The sequence below is a fragment of the Rissa tridactyla genome, chromosome 2, assembly GCF_028500815.1.
Source record: "Rissa tridactyla isolate bRisTri1 chromosome 2, bRisTri1.patW.cur.20221130, whole genome shotgun sequence".
Classification (NCBI taxonomy): domain Eukaryota; kingdom Metazoa; phylum Chordata; class Aves; order Charadriiformes; family Laridae; genus Rissa; species Rissa tridactyla.
The window spans coordinates 50,030,300-50,054,629 of record NC_071467.1 but is presented as its reverse complement, the minus strand read 5'-3'; the positions used below and the strand labels follow the sequence as shown (position 1 = coordinate 50,054,629).

Sequence of the window (24,330 nt, the reverse complement as noted above, 5' to 3'; positions counted from 1 at the left end):
TGGCAGTAGCAGCTTGAAGAAGCTCGGAGAAGGAGGCTCTAGAGACTAAACCGTCTCATTCTAGCTCTGATGAGCTCATTCAGCTGGAAAGGCAGGGAATAAAGCAACACAAAACAAAATAAGCATGAATTCTAGTCTGAAGATGGGACCACCAGGCAGATAGGTACTGAGATACCACGCAAATGGAAATAATTAGGCACTGGAAGAGAATAGTGGAGATATCACTGGAATTATCAAAGGATTTTTTTGAGGAAAAATGGATGAATCTCCAATATCCTGAGATTTGCTGTTCCAAAGTAAAACAACAATCCCCACAGAATAGATGGGGCTAACCCTAAGGTAGCGTGGGATAATGGTAAAATATTTCTCATGCTAGAGGGCTCCAAAATGTGTAAGGTAATCAATTTTTAAATGCTTTGAGTGTGGGGAAAAAAAAAAAAAGCCTTATGGCAAATGAAACTTGGGCAGAAGAGCAGCAAAACCCAATTGGCTCCATGGCAGTAGGAGACAGCCATGGCCCCTCTTCATTCAGAAAGCCATATTGCTCACAAATAAGTGGAAATCAATGACCAAGTCATTCGGATCCCAGTGGGGCATGGAGCAATCTGAAATGGCAGCTGATCTCCCATGGTTTTACCCATGGATCTTGTCCACTGCTGGGAAGAAGTAAATGCAATGGCTGTGCACAGTTGTGCATCTCTGTGCATCTTTTACACACATGTGTGCGCACACATAGAGTCTATTAATATGACCTTTGAGACATATTGTGAATTCCAGAGCTTTCTATGAAGATTCATATCAAAAGGGAAGTGGGGAGGGAACACCACAGGCAGGTCGTTGCTGTGCGTGAGTGGAGAAGAGCAGTTGGGAGCTCTTTGTCAGGTGCACCCACAGAAAGCCTCTGCCTCTCCCCATCACAGGTGGTGAGGTGAGAGACAAATAGTACAAGCTCCTTTCGCCTTTCAAAAGAACCTTGTGATAGCTTTTTTAGCTAGATTATGCCACAGCCATTGTACTTGTAAGGATTGCTTTTCTAATGAGGCAAGGAAGGTCAAAAGAAATTAATAGCCAAGATAACAGTTATCAGTCTGATATAAATAAAGCGGCTTATAACGTTTGCAGTACATCACAATCTGCAACAGATAAAGAAGTCTAAAGGCAAAGGAGGGTTTAAAAGCAAGCTGATATTGGGAATATCTGCACTCTAAGTTCTCTTTTTAAGCAGATAACTGGGCCAGAGTTGCTGTTTGTAGTTGTTGCTGCTGAAGCCAGACCTGCCACTGAAGCTTAGTGTATGGACATCACTCACCCAGCATGGCTCAGCCTCTCCCACTTGATGGCTCACATGTGATCCACAAGCCTACGCACATGTCCTCATACAAAAGGAACTATGTTTTAACCCCATAAGTGGCACCACAGGGCCAGTAACCACTGGGTAAGAGGTACACTATAAAGATCTCCCTTACCTGCACTGTTGCTTTCTTGTTCTTCCCAGGACGCTTCTTCATCTTGACCCTGCAGACATCTACATCGCTACTTGTTCGCCCTTCTAACTCTCCAGACACCTAGATTCCTGTTTTGTGAGTGTCTCAAAATGTCCAAGGGGATCCTGCCTTATGTGATTGTGACTCCAAAATAATTTTACTAGTCCTGCCTAAATTCCCTTGGGAACCTGTTTCAGTAAGGTACAGATCACATATGTAATAAATTATATGCCACGCACACACGTCCCTGTCCCTCCCCCCCCGCAAAGTCTCTTGAGAGGTGCCTCTGGAGCTTGGATATGAAGAAGCTGAAAGCAAGAGCCAAATCACTGCAAGGGGTGAGCTTCAGGCATGAGCCTGCTCTCAGCCCTTCCTGCTGATTAGATGCTATCCCAGGGGATGGGTTTTCATATTAATAATTTTCAGGATCCTAATTTACCTCCATGAATGTCATACGTGTCTTAGGAGCTAAACTTTGCATTCCAAGCAAGGAGCCAGACAACCAGAAATGTAATTGCTACAGGACCCGATTTCCATTGTTGAAGTTCCTCATGGGAGCTTGGTCTCACAAGCCAAGCTTTAGCGAAAGGACTCTGAAGTGCCAGTGTCATATTGATCACTTTTCAAAACCTCAGCTCTCCACTAGTCCTATGAGTTTTAAAACCATCTGGCAAAATCAGTGATGTACGTCTACCAGCATAATTTTTGCCCTATTTGGTTTAGCTCGTTTTCACAAAGATATTAAATCTATTTCACAATCATCTCTCTTCACTGATGAATATTTTTCCACAGTAAATCATTCATTCTCAGTTGCGCACACTTCCACACTTCTCTTGGACATGTTCTATTGGCTGGATTGGGATTTTTCCTTATATTTCAGTCCTGAGCTTTAGGATCATTAAATGTTTCCAGTGACCACAAGATGCTTTTTTTTTCATTTTAACAGAAAATTTATTTGCAACAGTAGAGTGAGATACAGTAGAATACAAGTGGGAACCAGATAATCATGTATTATTTTATAGTGTATTTTTCAGTAGATTATTGCAAATGTTACATATGGAAACTTCAAGTCCTATAACATTAGTTCTGATATCACGGTGACTAAGCACTTCAACAATAAGCAGTCTTGTGGAAAAATCCATGTACACTGTTTGCTTTACCTCATTTGTCCCAAATTACAGACCGCAACAGCATGATTTAGATCATGTAAGCGGATAACAAATAGTTCAGTCTATATTTGCATCTTGTCTATTTAGTAAGTCCTTGAGAAACTCAGACACACACAGGTTGATTTGAGATACAAAAAATTGTGCATGGTGTTTTCATCTCTCACCTTGGAAAGAAAGGTTCACAATGTAAACTCTCACATATTTTATTTAGATTAAAAATATTGGATGGTGTATAATATCCTGAATGTGTTACACAGACTGCAGAAAAAATGTTGCAGAGCACAGCAGCAAATGCTCTGCCACCAAGCACTAGAAAGGTGGAAAGATGAAGGCTATCTAGCTTTCTGAGCAGATACTGTGGCAACTATTAATAATCAGAAATAAAAAACATTTTGAAAAGCTCATATGCAAATACACGTGACGAGCCTAAACACTGCATGAGACGGGTCTCGGTCCTGCTTCCACTGAATGAATGAAAGACACAGCTCCCAAATGCTTCAACAGGAGAAGGGTTATGACGACAACTCAGATGCTGCAGGGTTTCTTTTTTTTTTTTTTTCCTGAGAATAGTTAGAATTTGTTTGATAAACTCCTCAGAGTTCACACAACCCAAAAGGTATTTGTGTGCCTCAGTGTAACCACCCTTAGCTTCCATCCATCCCTTCTTTTCTGAAATCCAGTGACTAAATCTTTTGAATGTGTTTGTTAAAGTGCAAATATAGCATTGGAAACAATCGTGCCATCATGGAGGAGTGAGAGACTCATTCGTGTTTTTTTTTAGGACCTCAGAATGATGACGTGCCTGGCAGACTTCCTGTGATATCCATTCACCGTCATAAACAAAACACATTTACCATTTCCTACCCCAACGAAGAAATACTTGAAGAGGACACCAAGTTATGTTATGAGGTGCAATTTCGAGTTGAAGGTCCTTAGAACATAAATCTCACTCGAACAGTATTAAAGTACATATTTTAAAATCATATTAAAGCAAAAATATTTCCAATCCATAAAAAGGTCACGCCAGTCAATTATTTAACCAAATGTGACTATGGTACAGTGATGATACCACTGCAAAACAACCAGGAGAAACACATATCCCTGCAGGTCAAAGCTGAATCAAGTCCTAAGGGATGCTGAAGAGTGACATTCCCTTACATGAATGGTGATCTCTTGTGGTGGGGCTGAACCATCTGTGATGATGGCCACTCCTAAGCATTTACTTCAGGGTGGGTCATAAACCTCAAGTTGAACGCATGTCCTTCCAAAACTAAGTATCTTGCTGAAAGACGCTGATTTTGGAAAATGCACAGTGAAGCACATGAGAGAAGCCATCACGCCCCCCAAAAGCTTAGGATCATTTCCACTGTAGTCAATGACAAACTCCTCCATGAGTCTCTTTCTGTGGGAGCAGGAGCAGACTTCTCTTATCTTGCTTTCCTACTAATGTCCTATGCCATGGCAACATTCTTTACTGTCTAGTGGTTTCTATCTCAGCTTCCCTTCTTTTCCCTAATCTTCTCAGAAGCCTCAGTACCTTATCTCTGATAGTCTCCGAGCGAGGAGTTCTCCTGGGACTGGTTCTGAGTGTTTGCTACACTTCATTAATACAGAGTGTTTCAAGGAAAAAAGTCCTCCTAACTGGGGTGGCTGGTGCTGTGCTTGTGTTATGCTCACCTCGGCAAGAGAATCAGGCTGCGTGAGGAAAATACCCATCAAGCCATTTGTATAAAGGACCCTTAAGCATAAAACAAATCACAGCTTCTTATTTAAATAACACAGTACCATGCAAAATTCACAAATCAAGAGCTTCTAAGGAGTGTCTTTAAATACAAAAATGCAAACCTTTGCTTAAAAATCCACCAGTGCTATGTGTATTACTCTTTATTTTACCTGTTTAAGCCATGCAAAAGGTTTAATCAAAGTGTCCCTTTAACAAATACAGCATTTGAAGGGAAAAAAAAAAAAAGAAGAAAAAAAAGCCAGAACAAACGTCGAGATCAAAAAAACCAACCAAACCACAAGTTTTGATCTTTCTCATTGAGTCTATTTAGCATGGTATTTACCCATCTGAGCAGAGGTATGCAGGGGTCTAAACCACCACGCCTCTGTTGCCCTTCCCCAGGAGACTTAGCCCTTGCTGTGGGAAGGAGCCCTTATCTGCTATTTGACATTGCCCCTTGCCAGTCCCTAACCATGCTCGTGCCCTTGAACCGTGATGCTGCCGCTGTGTCGGGCCACAGCTGAAGACAAATATCAGCTGTTTTACTAGTCTCAACAGGCAGCCACTGCTGTGATGCTGCAACAAGTATGTGACGGGGACCGTGCCTGGCAGTAGGGCTCACACGTCGGGAGCGGGGCTGTTGTTGGGTCACCCAAGGAAGCCCTGTCCCACACCCATGTGTGGTGCCCAGGGGGTGCAGGGGAAGGGAGCGTGGTCCAGCTGCAAAGGCATGGAGGAGTCATGAGTTTCATGCTCCATGCGGGGAGCTTGCGACACACTCTAACAGGGTTTAAGACAAGAAAAGCGTGAAACTAAGAAAATGAGTATGGCAGGACATGCTGGGAGTTGGGGTAGTAGAATTGCCTTTGGATCATAGTGCACAGATTTGAGTGTAGCAGTGGTTTATTATCTCATTAGAAACGTCTAATTCCCTGTAATAAAGATTGCACGTAGAGCATGTCAAAGAGCAGACAAGGCTATTACAGCCCACAGCCAGGACTAATGCTTTTTTTTCCCTCTTATTGCTAAATAGGCAGAAGTAGCTTTTCAATTTCAAAATAAAAACTATACAATTACAGTAATAGTACCATGCTCCTGACTGCTCTGCAGCTGCATATTGTAAAACTCGAAGCCACTGATCAGAAACAAAAGCAGTAAAACACAGTAACAGCTTTACAGAAATGTTCTGCTGGGGTGAGTACGTCTGTCAAAATACTTGTATACGGGAAAGATTGATTACTGAACATATTTCGTGTTCCTTTCCCCCTAAAAAACCCTGCAAGTGCTCGCATCTTTTCCTAACGACAGATAAAGAAACCTTTGCCAGAGGTGTAATTAAGACCATATGAACAGTGGAACAAGCATGAACCCTGTTCAAATAGTTAGGCATCGGTTACAACAAAAAGCCAGAAGCAGTCATATTTTTATCATCTGTTATAAAAAAATATTTCCCAATCAGTGTTTCAATACAGTTAAAAGTTAAAAACCCTCTACATTACTAATAAATTAAAAACCCATATCTCCAACCATCTTGTAAGAAAGTAGGTAAGTAATTTAAACCCTTAGTTTACATAAATTAGCACAGAAATGTGTATTTGAACAAGCGCACTGAAAACAGATATGCCTTCTTTTCTTCTGATATCTTTTATTTAAGTTATTAAGTAACAGGAAAGCCTTTATATTCTTTGCATGACCTTCAGAGTCTGCTTACACTAAATGGTCAATAGTCAAACCCCAGGAGAATGTTTCACCAGATAGACAATGACAAGAGGGAGCAAGAAGTACAGTTAAATGCTTTGCAGCCTTATTACAGTTCAACATTCAGTTTGAGCGTATTTACTCCCGGGAAGGGATGAAGGTAATATATTTATACTGCAAATCACAGGAGTGAGATGTGATGGGTTGATAGAATTTTTATTTTTTTTTTTTTAAACGTATTAAAGTATCATTTTTTCAGAGGTAGTTTGCAAGGCAACAGTGATGTACCTGAATGGAAACAATACTCCTTTGCTTGACTGTGGATAAAACTCTTAAATACTGTTGGTGCTGTCCCTGAACCTCGCTTAATGGATAAGATGTTCTAATCGGAGCTGACAACAGCCAATTAAGTGTCAGAAGAACAATCTGATAAGTAGGTCTTTATGTCTATAGGCATTTCCTGGTATGTCTTAACTGTCAATCTGAATGTTAAACATCTCTATCTTTATCTCATTATTGACTGATTTATTAAAGGAGAATGCTTTCATCTCTTTTTTTTTTTGATTTTGGGGTTGCTCCAGAAAGAAGGAAAGGAAAATACTAGGAACACCTCTCGATTTGGAATAATAGAAGGGGAACACTAATTATAGCAAAGGCCTAATCTTCCAACTGAGCCAGCGTATGGTTTGGTGACACCACTACCACGCACACCATACCTGCTAAGAAATGGTAGACACTCAGTCTAGAGGAGATCTGTTTCTTTAATAGGTGGAAGGATATCTGTGGACGTGCTAGCAGGCTGCTCTCTGCTTTCAGTGCTTCTTGCTAGTCATACAGAAGACAACACCTCGCTGGATGGATCTCTTCCCTTCTTGTCCTCACCCCTGTCGATATCAATCACATGAACTATGCCAGGCTTCAGGATCAGGTCGTCGGTCTCTACGTGGCTCCTGTTATCGTCCACCTCAATGTACTTCCCTTTGGACGGCTGGGTAGCCTTACTGAAGACATCTTTAAAACGGCGCTTGAGTTCAACGTCTGGGCAATAGACGTACTCATAAAGAGCACCAGCAAGGACTGCTCCTATTATTGGCCCCACCCAATACACCTGCAAAAAGAGGTGGAAAAGAGACAGGCATTAAGCTCTACAGCAAATGAAAAAGCCAGGGTACCACAGAAAAGCATGTTACTACAGACTTCACTCGGAAAACTTTCTGCAAAATATCCTGGCCCAATCGTTCAAACTGACTCTCCAGAAATGCATGGTCACATAGTTCCCTGGCTTTCATGAATGAACTGGGATGAAATATGCCATCGTACCAGTTTATGTGACAGAGAAATGTAACTACCATAGATGGTGACCGGGAGCTCTGCAATTAAGTGACTGCTCTAAAAAATCACATATGAAATTGGTCAAAAGGCAGTCTCTTAGGCAGTTAATGGCATTAGTCCTAGGTCACCCCTTTGTTTTTACAAGAGGTCTTGTCTAAATTTTCATTGCTTATTGCCAGCTCTAGATAACCTATATGGACTGTTTGCAAAGATGACACAAAATAAACATCAGTGCAGAGAACTGATTTCCTTTTGCATTTTCACCCAAGACGAGAATGAAATTTTAAGGAAACAAAACCTTTCCTAGTGTATAAACAAAAAATTCTACTTCAGAATTTCAGACTCACATTTCCAAAATAATCCAAATTTGGCTTCTGATCCTGCCGAATCCAACAAGCAGTCAGCTACCTGATTATCTAATTTGAATAAGCAAATACAACCAACAGACACAACTTTGTAGGGTACCTATCTATTTCTGCGTGATGGGCAGCAGTTCTATAACATTAGTAAGTGCAGAAGCCCATGTCAATGGTATGCCAATGTCACTGCACTGGAGGAGGAGAAAAGGCCATCTTTCCAAGGGACTGGGACAGTAGCTAAGCTTTTCCTACAAGTTTCTCCATGCTACATTTGTTTATTGTTTATGGCTTTAGTTATAAATTACAGGCTCCCTCAGAGTATGGATAATTAATCTTGTGAAAAACTACAGCAGTTTTTCGTATGAACAAGCCATTCACTGATAACTGGGTAAATCTGCCTCAATAGGATAACTCTTGGGAACAAAGTTACACATGGTATCGTGTTTGCAGAACTGGAGCCTTAGGGCCTGAAGACAACGCTATTTCTGTTATTAGCTGCAGCGGGAGCAATGTGGGCTTCGTACTTTAAAAATCAAGAAAATCCTTATATGCACTGTAATATGCAGCTCTTACAGCTAGCATTGAAAGCGTCCCTAGAAGTGCCTTCCCTGCCTTTAATTAGGTGAGGCCGAGCTGCAATCCATCTCTCTCTTATAAAATGTGAATTAGTTTTTAATAAGTTTAATAGTGGGATGCTATAGAAAAATGACTGCATCATTCACAAGCTGTTTACCAAATTGTTTCCTGCGCAAATGCTCCTAGTTAAGCTGACGCTTTCAAATTGAAGCAGGTAACATCTGGTCTGGTCTGCAAAGACCAGACTGCAACCCCTTCATCTCTCACTGCGGGCATTTGCCGAGGCAGGTTCTCCCCTGGGAACCAGATCACAGAGGGTCCCCGCTCTCATTTTACACGTCTGCCCCAATTTGCCGCAGAACCAGGTGAAACGTGAAGCCGACGGAATTACTTCCATAACTTCTCATCAGCGTGGCCGACGGGTTTGCAATCTGCCTCGGAGGATTTTTCTTTCCAGCAGTTCAATTCTTTCAGTCTCGCTGGATTGCTTTTTTTGTTTTGAGCTTTTTGTACGATTTCCTTTCTACGCCAGCTACTACCTCCACAAAACGGCCCCTGGACAGCAAGATGCTATTCCAGCCCACCGCAGTCCTGGGCGAGGAGCTTAATTACACCAAAGCTTGTGGCAGGTCAGCGCCTGTCTCCCTCAGTGATGGTCTCTATGGGACATACTGGAATAGATAACCAAAAGCAAAATGATGTATGAAAAATCCTGATAGCCGTTTGTCGCTATGGCGAAGGAAGCATGAAAGCAGAGTTACCCATTGGTTTTCCCATCTCCCCATGATGACGGCAGGCCCAAATGATCGAGCTGGGTTCATACTGGCACCAGTGTAATTGATCTAAAGCAGAGACAAAATGTTACCTGTTATTAAAGTCATGAAGGTAGTTATTCAATTTCTGCTGGTCCTTGTACTATGGGGACACCCTGGCTTTGCACGGCTTCTAGTCTCGACGGCGAGTATTGTCACTCTCCTGAGTCTTATCACAAAATTAACAAAGTCATCACATACATAAACAGGCAGAAAAGCTCTGATGCAACACCCTACCCAAAGGGACCCTCCTGCTACTCCAAAGGGTTTTGGCGTGGATCCATAAAGAATATAGCAGCTATATAGCTACAGCAGCCATAAAGGCCACGGAAGTTTCCATTTACTTCTGAAGTAGTCATAAAGGGACAAAGGGTCTATTTTTTAAAAAGAAGCCATTAACTTACAGCAAATAAATGTCCAATTGCAACAGAAAATCCAATTGCTAAAGCTACTGAACCAGTGACATCACTTCGTTTTGAATCACAGCTGGCAAAAATAGTAAAAACCAGCTGGAATGTAATTATCAACTCCACCAGGAGTCCATGGCCAGCGGAAAGATCCCCATGTACCTGGAAGAAGGGAAAGAAATACCGGAGATGAAGCAAAGGTGATTTTGTATGTGGTAGCTTTCTGATTTATGTTAATTGTATTTCAATGAAAGATATTTCTAAATGGTACACAGTGAAAGTATACAACAATGAACTTTTGGAGGTACAGATTCTCCCCCAAACACCCTTTTCTCCCTTTTTTCCTAATTAAATTTTAAATTTTTTTATTTTATTTTGAGAGCCATGGAAAATTACTGCTGGACTGAGAACAGAAGGCTCAACAGTAACACCCAACAAGAACTTCAAAGTTAGACTGCAGAAGAATAGTTTATTTTTACACAGGGATTTGCAAATGCTGCACTTCCCCTTCACCTTTTTTTTTCTTGGGAGCACTGTAATTTACTATTCAATTATAAATTCATTAATTAGCCCTGACTTAATTAATTTAAATTTCAATTAAAAATTAAGCAGTGTGCGGCTCAAGTGCATTTTTAATAAGTCCTGCAACAGGGCTAACTGATGGCATTCCTTATTAGTTTAGAACAAAGCTGAAATCTAAGCCACAATCTATTTCAAAAGTATGTCATTTTAAATTGATGTTTTTTCAATCCCCATCATAATGGCATAGAATTAATTTCCCCCTCCCCAGCCCATATAAAAATGGCATTTCACGCATATATTATTTAAATTGTGTATGTAAATTAACATTACCTGCTGTCATCAGATTTGGGGAAGTTCTAGGAAAAAGAACTTCTATTAAAAGAACAGCTATAGACATTACGCTGCATAAACCCATCCTAAGGAGAGCTTTACGCCCTGTCTAGATGTCGTAAATAAACCAGCAAGCTCTTAAAAATCTCTACTTGAGCTCTCTTTATTCTGCGTGACACTGATTATGTTTTCTTAGGCGCTAAGCTAGTCTAGTTCAAGAGCCGGAGGAGAAGCGATTACCGCAGTGACTCCCAGGCCTCCTACCACGCTTGGCGGTGTGACGAGGTAAAGGATGCCTGCGCCCACGATGGCTCCCAGGCACTGGGCAAGAATGTAGAAGACGGACTTGGCGAGGCTGATCTTCCTTGTGCAGACCATTGCCACGGTCACAGCAGGGTTAATGTGGCCTCCGCTGATGTGTCCAAAGCACTGCACCATGGTTGCAATGCTGAGTCCAAAGCAGAGGGAGATAAGGACCATGTCTACAGGCAGGGGCTTCTCTGCTCCACCCCAGTTGATCGTGGAGCCGAGGCTCAGGAGGACAAAAATGAGCATGGCCAAAAATTCTGCCGAAACGGCTTTCCAGAAGGGCTGTGTCCAGACTCCTTTAAAGGCCACCATGATGCTCTCAAACTTACACAGACGTCCACACTTACTGAAAAGGAAAACACAGCTTCATCAGAAGTCACCAAATAAGCCTTATGCTCTCCTGTCAGGGAGCTGCTATCCAGCAGACCTTGGAGAGAAGGTGGCGACGCTGAGTATCCTCAGGCTGGGACAACCAGAGACTGAACTCTCAGAGCAGACTGCCCTTAAAACATAACCGGTGTTCGAGTGTCTGCAGGACACTGGGTAATCAACCACCCCTTGAGAGAACTCTGTCTGTGCAGCTTCAGTTCACAAAAAGCAACCTCTGTATCTTTTGAAATAGTCAGCAGAGGCTGACCTCTGCCTGACTTAGAGTCTGTACAGCCCCACCACTTCCAGGGGCCTCTTCACCATCATGCTCATTACATGGGTAGGTATCCTCTTTTTCTAAGCAAATCCGTACTTTTCAGAAAGCAGGTACGATCAGTCAATAAAAACCCAACATCTTAGTCAAACCCTAGTGGTTTTGATAACGGTATAGTATTGGGAGGTTGTCCTGGGAGCTGTAAGAGAAAGTCTATTTGTTTGAACACTCGCACACACCAATATTTCAATTTATATTTATGCAAAGAGCAGTTTCTTCACTATGGATGTAGAGTAAAAATTGAATTCCGACAGGAGAATAGATGCAACCCTAAATCCTGACCTTTAAATCAATCACACAATCAATAAAGCGCTTTCTTTTTGGCTATGGGTGCTGAGTAAGCTGTGGAATAGAGCAATATTTTCTGTATGTGTGGTGCGTAGAACTCTGTGTGGCAAAGAAAGAAGTGTCTTGATTTTCCTCTCTGTCTGGAGATTCTATTTATTAGTCTACACTGCCTTCCTGATGAGTTGCAATTTTGCTAGATGTTCAGATGCCTATGAAAGTGGGTCACCAAAGAAAAGTTATTTGTGGTATTAATAAATGAGGAGAATAAGCCAAAAGGGAAGCATTTTAATGAGTTTCTAAGGAATGCTAACAAGATTCTTCTCTAAAAACAAAAGCAAAAATCCTCCAACCCCTCCAAAAAGTAGAAAACAAAAGGAAGAATATTCAGCTGCTACATTTGGGAACAGAATTTCAAGTGGAAGACGGATGAATTTATGCTCAGTTATCTAAGGTAACGGAGATACAATGCATATTTAATACCACTTACATCAGAAAGAAGCATAAAAGGCATGTCTGCCCTTTTCAAGTTATTGCAAGAGGAATGGCCCATGAATTTCTTAACAGCTGCAGTGAGTTAGGGAAAGGCAATTTAATCCTGTGACTGGAGCAAATAATTTGTTTCCCTGTCTCATTTCTTATGCTAATTTACTGTGTATTTTGGATAGGTCATTTGAACTCTATCTCAGTTCTCTAGACTCTCAGATGAAAACAAGAATTACATTATCTCCTGCAAATGGCTGTTGTAAAGTGCTTGTGAAGTGATCTGAGAGACTTGAGCCGGACTTGCTCTGCTAGAGAAGAACTGAAGACAAAACCTCAAAAGAAAATAAAACCATCCCCCAAATCTTCTGATTTTGGGTCAAACTCAAGACAAACGGAAAGATGTTTTTGTAAGATCTCATACTAACAGTCAGTTAATGACCAACTATCTAGACTAGACCTTTTGTTCAAAATGGCCCAAAATCATTGCCTCCCCCAATGCTGAAGCTCTTGGGTATTTGGTCATCCTTACCTTTGAACCCTATGCCCAGATGCTCACTGAAACCTAAAGTCTTACCTCTGACAGCCTTACTATTTTCTCACGAATAATTTATTTTAGTGGCCCGAGTACAATACAGGTGCTATATTCATACTGAGAAAAGCTCATTTTCCCAGGGCGTGTCCAAGGTGAACATTTCATATAGGGATGAAGCATATCCTGAAGCCCATGGAAAAGAAACCTGGATGCACAGGCAAGGGAAGCAGCACTCATCCACCGTCTCACCCCCAGCCCAGCTGGGATGCAACCTGTACTTCCCCAACCTTTCGCTCGCTAAACAAAATGCAAGCCCCGGTGTTACATTCCAGACTTCTGCAAAATTTCCAACCACAAAGGGCACTATGGGGGGGAATGTAGGGTTTTGGAGCATGGGAGAGAAGGTATGGTGACTCCTGACCTCTTTGTCCAGCTGTGCCTGACCATCTCTTTCTGTACGCAGAGAATAGCGAGATCTGCAAATGAATTTCATTTGTTCATCCTGTAGAAGTGGATAGAAAAGGGTGTCTGTATTTGGTATTAAAATAGTGCAGCATTAGCTTCCTTCTAGTTGGGGAACATCTTGGAAGAACATATTAAGAATATGTGTATGTGCCCATGTATGCAAGAGAGAGACAGGGAAGATGCAGAAGATCCCACCTAGTGAACTGCTGATGGGCCTGTCTAGAAGGAGGCTACCACTTGTGAAGGACGTACCGCTACTCCAACTGAGACCATGTGCAATTAATTCAATCAATATTATTTGCAGCCCTGAAAATGCAAAAATGTTGCATGCAAGCCAAAAGCATCATAGCTCAAACACAAAGGCTCGCTCATCAATATAAAGAAAGTTTCTGTTCTTCTAAAACAGCGTTCTACATGGGGAAAAAAAATCAAACTGGCAGAACTACACTGTCAGCCATACTTTGATAGTTAATGATCTAAACATCAATTTTTAATGCACACATGTTTTTCTTAGAATCATAGAATCTTCATGGTTGGAAAGGACCTTTGAGATCATCGAGTCCAACCAAATAACGTACAATCTCTGTCACTAGAGCATGCCCTGAAGTGTCAAGTCTAGACATTTCTTAAACACCTCTAGGGATGGTGACTCAACCACCTCCCTGGGCAGGCTGTTCCAGTGCCTGACCACTCTTTCAGTAAAGTAATTCTTCCTAATGTCTAATCTAAACCCCCCCTGCCGCAACTTCAGACCAGTCTGTTTTTCTATGATTTCAACACCCAGCAAAATGCCCAGCTGTCACAGCCAAATTTTTCTTTCCAACTGTACACCTTTTTTCCTCACAGCAAAACCCCCTACAAATGTTAATAAAAGCTTAATACTGTGCTTGAGCCCTGAGTCCAAGTTTTCACTTAAATCCAAAGGCTATCAGCAACTTAGAAATCAACACCATCCCCAACACCCACTAGTTTTTCAGCATGCATGCAGTTAATTTAAAGGCTTGAGATGAGACAGAGAGTGATGGCTGTGCCAGGTGTGAGACCAAACTGGGACTTTCCAGCAGCTGAGATTTGCCATCAAAGTTGCAGAACAATTTTTTGGAGTAGTTCATGTTTGCCTTAGATAAATACAAAATACAACAGAAAAAGAGAAAGACACTTCCACGTTATGGTCACACATTAACTTCACGTGTGGCCACAGCTGAAATTCCCTGGTCTGGACTACAAGATGACACAGTGGACTGTGTCTGATAGGATGCAAGGTAGGTTTTTACAGGTCATGTTGCCGTCAGGGCTGCAGGCACGATTACGGTTTCAAAGCCGCAACACTATCAATAATAACAAAGGCTTCACTACAAAAGTCGAATGCTATTTTAAAAATTCTTGCTTTTTCTCCCCAGTAGCATGTCAAGGAGCAAACAGCCGGGAGGTGGGCTGGCAGCCAGCCGCTCCACACGACACCGCTGTGGCACAGGAGTTTCGTGCGTGCGGCGGCTATTTCCAGTGACATCTTCGCAGCAGACCCAGCTACTGCCCGACCTGCGCTGGCACCGCCGGCGGTGGCTCAAATGGACACCGGGCACCCGCTCGCCAGCCTCGGGGCCGGCGGGGGGGGGCACAGGCTACTGTTGCAAAACAAACGCACCACCGCAGGGCTCGCTTCTAACCATTGCGCCTCATTCTCCAGCACGATGCTGAATGAGCGACTGACATGGATGTCTCCAGGAGGTGGGGAGAGGGAGGCTTGGGAGCCCAGTGCCGCAACTTTCCGGCTGTGCGGAACCTGGGCTTTCTGCACGCACCTCTCCCCGTCCCAGCACCGCAAGTGGCGAATAAAACAAAGTTGTAGGGTGGGGGAAAGGAGGGGGGGTTGCAACCCTCCACCCTCCTTCTCACCTCGGGTGTGAAAACCCAAGGATGACTGAAAGGCTCCGGTAGTGCCTCCGGGGAGGGGGAGCCCGCTGCCCTGCGAGCCGTCCCTCAGGGGCAAAACACCGGGGAAAGGCAGCACCCCCGAGCCCCCCGACGGCGGGCAGGACAACGGCGGCGGCGGGGGAGTGTGTGTGGGTGTTCTCCGCGGGCGCGGAGAAGGGGCGCCCCTCCCGCAGCCGCGCACACCCACCGTCCCATAAAGTTATCTTCGGTTTGGGATGGGCTGCCCCCTCCCTTCTTTCCCTCCTTCCTTCCTTCCTTCCCTCCCTCCCTCCCTCCGTCTCTCTCTCCCTCCGCGCTCGCGGAGGGCCGCGCACTCACCCGCGGCGCGGAGCGGCCGCTCCGTCGCTCATGCCTGCCCGGCGGGCGCGGAGCCGCGGCGGGGCGGGCGAGCGGCGCTCGGCGGGGTGGGCTCGGGGGGGGTGGTGGTGGTGGTGGTGGTGGTGGTGGCACGGCTCCCAACCATGCGACTAGCCAGCCCCGCGGTCCCCTACCTGCTGCTCGGCGCGGGCGAAGGGTACTTGAGAGCCAGGCGACCGGCTGCGGGTCATTTGCGATCATGTGAATATGCAGATTAATTCAGGGGGGTTTCGCGGCTGCTTCTTAAATGAAGAAGCCCGGGGCCGAAGCGAGCCCACTGTGCTTCTGCAGCGGGGGGCTGCACAGCATGGGGAGAGACTCACAGGTTTCTCGGTTTCTTCTCTCTGCCGCACACTGTATCGAAGGGGAAAAAAAAAAAAAAAAGTCTAAGCAACTCTGCAGCCAGGGAGCTTTATCCATCATTTTAGATGGATATTAGAGCCTATTAGAACTCTACTGGTGACAAAAGTGTTTAATTTGTTGGAAGCTGCTAAATTCAACAAAGTTTTGCCCAGCATGGAAAGCCAATGGAGGCCACTGAAAAGAACTGTTGAAATTAGACCATGATGCTGCTGAGGACATTCAGATGGTCCTCACCTTGAGCGAAACCCATTGAATCTACAGCATGAACACAAGCAAATGAAAAAGCAGCCCTTTACATAATAAGAAAAAATCAAAGTCACCTAAGTTGCCAGGCACAATTATTTTGTTAGAGAATGCATGGAAACTGTCACTTAAAGGAGGCAGGCATGAAAATGGAACAAAGTATCTAGAAAATCCTTTTTTCCCCCCCCCCCACCCCCCCCCCCCCCAGTGGCTTAGAACTTTGCATACGGTAAGAGTCTGTGTGTAAGTTATATACAAAATATTTTAAGGGACACGTTGTTCAAATGTTAAAGCAGGTTGAAATGGCATGTACAGAGAAACTACATCTCCTGCCATGTGTCCATGCAGCAAGAGAAAGAATCAAAATTTGGCATGATGATCAGCCAGCCTGTACTGGATACACTGTACCAGATAATCTTTCTGAACATTCAAAAACAGTGCAAGAGCTGAAGATCTTCTTTGGTCGTGGAAACCATGGACAGAAAGTCCTCTCAGCTTCTGCTAGGAGATTGTAGGTAATAATTTACACCAGGAAAAAGAAAGTATAACGTATAACACTATCAGTTCAGGATGCCCTGGGCAAATTTGTACACACAGCAATAAAACAAGTCATGCCCCATGTGTTAAATACTTACCAATCACAGTTTATGGTAAATGCAAGGTGATCATAAAATATAAATGTAGGTGTTTCTCACGTTTGCCTGCTCTTTCCCTAAAGCCGTGTCATAAAGGAAACCAAGAGATATTCACAATTTGATAGCAAAAGAAAAACAGGCAGCTGGATATTTGCCTTTCTTGTTTTCAAGCTTTGCTTCATTTGCTTAAGTCTTGAGCTTAGTCAAGAGGGGGTGCAGTCATAATCATGCAGCTCTGCTCTTTCATTTGATGTGTTTCGTTTTTCAATCTACTCCCTTCACAACCTGCTACAGTGATTCCAGAAGTAACTTCAAGCCCTCACACTGTCTTACTGACACCTAAGCCCATCGTATACTTCATAGACTCACAGACCGACTTTTTCTGTCAAGGCTGGAGGAGGAGTTCCTCGCAGTGAGAGGATTTCAGTTAGGATGTTCCTCTGCAGAATGTTTGTTTACCCCTATTCCCCTTTTCCCCTCTGCCAGGAATTACTGTACAAAAAAATCTCCTTTTTAGTGCCCTGTTTCAAGCACACGTGCCTTCCCTTGGTGTGGCTTGAATGTGCCATATCCTTTCCCACTTGCATTTAGTGAAGTCATTATCTGATTATTTCAGCCTCTTACGCCATGGCTACTTCTGTCATACAAATCCTTTCCTCTGTTGTTCCAAAAGCTACAAAAGGCATCCCTACAAACCTCAAATTTCTTTCCAGTTTTGGAGCTGGCTATTTCACATCAGGGCTGAGTTTGCTTTCAGAGCTTTGCCCTGACAACACACTTGTTCTTTGGCACCTTGCAGACTCTGCTCCTGCAGCCCGTTTGTTTGTTCACAAACAAAATTCACTTAGCAAGACCTCTAATTGCTTTTCCTTTTATTGCAGGTAGCATATATCTGCTCTTTTTTGATCTGCAGAGCAGATCACTGCCACATGGAGAAGCCAGAACATTAATACCTTCTGTCACTGCTACCATTCTTATTATGATAGATCTTCTGGAGGATTAGGCAAAGATTGTGGCCACATAAACAGAGAAAGGCAATGCTTCGGGCGCAAACCTGGAGCAAACTGCACTGTGCCAGCTCTGATCAAGCAAACAGAGTATGTTCTGTTGAAAGCACAGAAGGCAAGGAAGACATCCCTTGAGATGGCTCTGAAAAACAAAGGAAAGCTGCCCCAGTTTGTCTAGGGATAAATTTGGTGATGTCGGGAGTTGGGAATACATAGGTTCTTTTTTTTTTGGCTTACATATTTTCATCTTTTTAAAACCTGGGTTAACTCATTTTGGACTTCTGCCCAAGGATGGAATATTCCTCCTGCTGCTGTGCTCAACACAGTTAAGGGAATAACTTACAAAAGAATATAAAAATGGTGTTAAAGCCCAATCCATGTCTGGGGAGGGAAGGGGGGGAAATGTGCAGTAGAATCTCGCTATGCCTCTGCTTCTCCTTCACTGAACATTAAATATGAGTTTCTACAGTCATTTTTAGGGCATCATGAATTAAAGATTTCCTTAGGAACGTTAGCCATGGTGAGAAGATGCTGCAACACGTAAGACACATCCCCATTCCGAACAAGGACTTCCCAGACAGTTGAAGCGTGCTGGATCTGGGATTTCGGTTTGGTCTGTTATGGAGGAGAGGGCACACTGCCAAAGTCAGAGAGGAATGTGCAAACAGCTAATTCCAGCTAAAACAATATGAGGGAGAGAGGCAGAAAAACTCCCAGCACTAGATTCTGTCACCTCAGTGAATAGCAGTGTGGGAAGAGTTCCTTCGCTCCTACGGCGAGTCTGGTGGATATCCATCCTGGGCAACGCCGTCAGACTGTGGGGTTTGTCAGACAAGACTGAAGAAGAGAAAAGAAAGACCAAAATAAATAACAAAAAAAGACATAATTTATATTCACTGCGTGTTTTCTCAGTGCCTTAGCCCTTTTTGACTTGTACCCAGCAGATCTGGACTGTTCTCCACTACGTTGTTGTTGTTCAGCTCCTCAGCTCGCTGGGCTCCTCTCGCAGCACTTCAGGCTTTCAGTTTGCAAAAGCATCGAGGGCTTACACGCGCGTGCTCTCTCTCTTCCCCTCTTTTTCTCTGGGTGTTTCTGCCTTTTCCAACAGATCTTGAACCCACCAGCCAGTTGCAGCTACAGTTGATGAAGGATGAGAAATCCCAAAGTTGTTCAGGCTCCTGCCAGCCCCATGACTGTGAGTGACTGCAGGTAAGCGCAGGGAAAGGGACGCTCGCTGCCGCTGGCAGGAGAGGCTCCAGGAGGATTTTCAGAAGTGCCTGAGTGATGGAGGGAACTTAGCTGCTGTTTTCAAAGTGGTGCAGGCTCCTAGGAGACTAAATTCCTTTGACCTTCCTTAGCTCCTGTCGGCAAGAGCATTTGAGAGCAGGCTGTAAGCCTTTCAGAAACCATGGACGCTTGCAGAAACTCTCAGACTTTCTTTTCTGACCGACTCAAAGTTTCATTCTGTTGCCACTAATAAATCCCCCTCCCCTCACCAATTTATGTTTTATAAATTTGGGTTAAGCTTTGTCTACTAAAAGGATCTTACATAAAACACCGCTTACTGAAATGTGATCTTTGCACATTTCTGAAGTTTTAATTTTCCTGCGGTGTAATCTTGTTACTTAGGTCATTCATTTTGTCACGCCCTGGTATCAGCCTGGTCCAGATTTGGCTGCAGGGCTATGTTCTCCTGACATTTAGAGCAAGAATTCCCTGGGAAATCAGTCAAGGGATTTGACATTGCTGCTGGCCAAGCTCCAGCGGGTTTAGTTTTACTCTCCTTCTCTATTTATTGTGGAATCTGTCTGTCCACAAGCTGCACATTGAGTTCCATGCTAGAGAAGGAGAACTGAAAGGGACAAAATGGCCATTCATTTGGGGGATTCATTGAGGCTTTTCAGAAAGGTTTTGCAAGAAGCTGTGCACTTAGATGACTGCTGAGCTTCCTTAGCCCTGCGCTATTACCTCCCTCACGAGACAATTTGGATTGAGTGCTTTTTCTTTGCTCTCTCCCCCACCTCAGTAGGCAGCAATTACAGTTGGAAAAGCGAAATTAAGATCTAGGTAGTGTAGGAACCACCTGGAGGCTTTTCATCTTTAGAAATAGTTTAATTTCAACATGGCATGGACAGACCTTTTGCTGGGAATATGGAAAAAAAAAAAGGCCTTTTTCTCCCCTCCTGCCACAAACTGCGGCAACTCCTGGTGCAAAAGGCTGCCTCAGTGGCAGAGACAGCCAGGATTTGATGATCTGGAGAGGAAGAGCAGGAAAGCAGCCCTGGGCACTCATGGTGAGGACAGGAGAGTCAGGGGAAGAATCCCAGGTCAACTGGAAATGAGGGAGAGAAGTAGCTGTCTTGTGGATGGGGGCAATGACATGCAGCAGCACAGGGCAGGATGCAGGAGGGTCTGCATGTGGCAGGAGGGAAAAAACAGCCCAACATGCTGGTGGTCTGTGTGCTGAGGGTTGTGCAGTCTTAGCCAGTGGGGCCAAAAGAGATTTGCCTAACTTTGCTGGGGGAGACACTGAAATCCGGTTAAGCGCTTACAGATTTTATCAGCCACAGAAAATGTAGTACTCCACTTTGTATATACCACTGTTGTGTGCTCTTTAACATCCAACCATCTTTTCCTGACCAGTCTGAGTTGGTCTCCCTTACAGTTCTGCTGCTGTTTCTAAGCTCCTCAGCTCCAAATGCTCAGCCTCTTCCCTCATTATCGCTTCAGTTTCCTACAGAAACAAAGCTCAGTCAAAGAATCATGGAGTTTAAGACTAGATGGCAACATAACATTTTCTACTTAATATATCGTAGACCATTATGCTTTACCTCAAGACACATTTCATGAGTTCAGTAACTTATATTTGGTTAAATCTATTCTGCAAAAAGCATCCTTGCTTGATTTGAAAACTCATGGGATAGAAAACCCACCCGTTCCCTTGGTAGCTTATTCCCAAGACTAATCATTTTCATCACCAAAAATGGTCTTTGTCTCTAAACTGAGTTTGTATGCATTCATCTGCCATATAGTGGTTCTTATTATGCTGTTCTCTCTCAGATTAAAAAGCCTCTTGTACTTCTACTGTCTCCCCATGAGGATACTTATATAATGTGAGCAAGTCATCTCTTCATCATCCTTTTGATAAGCTAAGCAGACTGAGCTCTCAAAAGTCTCTCACACTGAAGAAATTTCTCTAATGTTTTTTTTTTCTTCATCTCGTGTTTGTGCCTTCACCACTTTTTCAACATGCTTTTAAAAATGCATTTTTGATATCGGACTCCCATCAGGCATATTCTGAAATGAAAGCATTTCTTGTAGCACACCTGGGAACTGAATTAGCCATTCTTACCTCAGCATCACATTGAGGAAGCATTCTTCCTTGCTTCTCCGCAATAACTCCTCAAACCTTCTCTGGGTAAGTCTCGGGATAAGTCTTGTGTCTGTAGATAAGTCTTGTTTCACTCGGAGACGTGAAATTTTGCAGACGTTCTGTCTGAGAGGCATCAACGCTAGAGAACAATCCAGTCGGCTGGATTTGGCCATCCTTTTCCCAACCTACTAATTTAAGTCATGTTCAGATGATACTGGCAGTGATTCTATATTTACTTCCAGATCTACTCACTGAGGAAAACCCTGAAGCACATGAGGCCTCACAGCAATCCCTTCAGATCCCTGCCAACTGCTGCCATTACTCCTCCATTAACTACTTTCAGAGATCTGTCAACCAGGTCTGAATCCATTCACCGTTCTCTGGCTAATGCAAGTGTCACTCGGTATTGTGGTAAAGCCTCTAGAAACACTCAAACGCATTGCTCCATACAGATACCTCTGGCAATCAGCATGTAATTTTAAAAATTAAATCTATTCTGTGTTGTTATTGGTTGGGGTTTTTTTTTGGCAAGGCAGAGGCCTGGTGGCATAGTATATTTGACATGTGGGGACAATGCTAGGAATTTGTTTGTTGTCCAAGCCATCTGCTGTATGTAATATAATGATAATATGTACAATACACATATAGTTCATAGCCATAGGATTTATACACCTAGTGGAAATATATGCCATGAATGGGCTTATGCAGCATGTTCTGAGAAAGACAAATTTGCTTCAGATCACTCAGGCTGTCTTTGTAGATTACAATAGTAACTGTCTTCTTAATACTATGTATTTTACAGGGTTTTTCTTCCCTCTCAACAGTAATACCTTCTAAAAGCTGAAACCTCAGGCCACAGAAGTGATGTTCATTTTTTTTTCTATGCAAAGGTTCATCTTTCATTGAACTAACTGAAAGGCAGGGTCTGACTATGAATATTTACAAGTTCAAGCTCTTTTGTCCGTAAGCTTCTAAAGAAAATCTGACAGCATGTTTTTCTCAAAATCCTTTGTAGAACGCTAGTTTCATTTCTGGCAGTTTTTCATGTTTACAGCTTGGAAAAAAAAAAAAAGATGAAGCCTAATACCTTGTGATACAGACGCCACGTTTTTACTGGACTAGGAGAATGATTTTAAACTCAGAAATGGCATTTGGAGTCATTCAATCTCTTTTATGGCAGAAGTTGTACTGTTTTGGAGATTCTTGTGTTGGCTCAGTTGCCAACAAAGATAATGGAGATTAATACAAAGAAACAAACGCTTCTTGCTGCCATCTTCAGCTTTACTCATACCAGCTTATAGCCACTGCATGGATGGATGGACAGTTGGCTGGTGAATATATGAGAACTGATCAGTTACCAATGTTTTGTCTTCAGCTACTGAATTCCAGTGAGCGTGCGCCGGGAGCACATGCAGCCATAGAAAACAGCCTTTTGAGGCCCATAGCTCTAGTCCAGTATCCACACTTTTCCTGGCACCCAACAGGAGTGGAGAGTGAGTGGTGGATGCAATCTGCAAAGACTGGATGAAATCAAGCACGGGGCCAGAGGACTCTCCTGCTTTATGGGCTACTTTCACATCTCCTGTTTCTTTCTAAGCAACGTTTTCTGGTCTAACCCCCATGACTGCCTTCTACGGGCACTTATAGATCAGCAAGCTGCTATTTTGCAAAGCCAACTGAGGGAAAACAATCTGTAAGCTCTGTGAATAACTAAAAACAATACCAAAAGACATTAATTCCAGAAGACTTTGGGGATAAGAAATACTTTTTTGGCTTACTTGCAGACTTATCTTATTAATACAGAGCAACTAGTCTGACACCATTCTTCGTGGCTTACCTCTTTAGACTCATGTGTCTTCTCTTTTCCTGCATCCACACTTTGGATAGACAGTAGATAGCCATGTTATAAGTTGCTGTTTACAGTGGATTTCATGAGTTTCGTGGAGAGAACTATTTTTGTGAAGACAGGCATTGTGTTAAACTACTGTTAAAAAAGGAGGCAAATATGGCTGATGATACCTCTTCAAGGCTTCACACCAAAAAAGTCTGATCCCTGTTAAAAACAGAGCTACCTTTATAAGAATGCACGCGGAGAAAGGGAAATTTCTGAAGGGTTTATGGTTTCATATATCCCCTTTCGTACAAGCAAAACATCTGCAATACCCATCTGAATTTCAGTCTCACCCTGCATACTTGACTGACACGAGCACAATTTTCTTACCAGCAGTGCGGCAGAACCAACACGCCAGTGAAAGGGATTCTTTTCAGCTACACGCCTCATCGGCACCGTTATCGATGAGGCTCCCGCCGCAGCGTGGCCGGTCCTTGGGGTGCCAGACAGGGCAGAAAACCACCCAGCCTAGTCCTGAGTGTTGCAGGTTGGAGTTTGCAGAACGGGCTCTTCCAAAATGATTTTTGACTTCTAAATTGAACCTATTTGGTAGGAAAGGCACAGAAGGGCACGTCCACACGGTCTCGCAATGCAGTTTTTGCTGTCCAATGTCGAAACTCGTAATCCATCCTTAAAAGGTCACCCTAATCCCAACTCCATTGCCTCAAAGAGCTGACAGTGTACCTCAGAAATTCTAGATATTTCCAAGTTTCCAAAACCATGAAGAGTTATAAAATGCATATAATGTTCTAATAGCCGGTAGCCAAGAAAGCTTAGCTTTCCTTTTTCCTTCCCTTCCCTTCCCTTCCCTTCCCTTCCCTTCCCTTCCCTTCCCTTCCTTTCCCTTCCCGAGGATGCTGAAGTGGAAGAATGACTGAGTCTTGGTGTGTGTGTGTGGGAGAATAACGACCTGAGTTACAGGCAAGGGTAATTTATTGAAAAAATGGAGAATTTAAGCCACATACAGAAAACAAAGTGAATGTAAAGCAAGAGAGATCATAGTGTAGCCCAAATGTCAAATAATTAGAAAAATGTGTCAGAGATTTCTATGATGATCCAGAGCAAGGAATTTTTAGACAGGAGTCTGTCCTGATTAAACACTGAATACGTAAAATACACATCTTTCCCTACTGTTTCTTTGTGTGTTGGCGATACTGAAAGTCCTAGAGCGTTTTAGAAGTTTGGGCACACCATTGATTGACTTGAGTTTTGTGATGAGGCCAAAAAGGAAAAAAAAAAAAAAGGAAAAAAAAAAAGAAAAAAAAGAGCCTGGGAAACCCTTTAACTGTCCAGTCTCAGTGGTTTTGTTACTGCGCCAAAATAAGGGGTCAGGA

At 43.3% G+C, this 24,330-nt stretch overlaps 1 protein-coding gene across 1 annotated transcript; it reads right to left on the bottom strand.

The window, feature by feature from the left end:
* Positions 1-2,410: 2,410 nt before the first annotated feature.
* AQP4 (aquaporin 4) lies at positions 2,411-15,685 on the bottom strand. Its single transcript, XM_054192929.1, is given in 6 exon segments — positions 2,411-7,182; positions 9,103-9,183; positions 9,558-9,722; positions 10,653-11,067; positions 15,619-15,664; positions 15,667-15,685. Coding segments are annotated over 6 exon segments (1,005 nt in total). The 3' UTR covers positions 2,411-6,903.
* Positions 15,686-24,330: the final 8,645 nt, after the last annotated feature.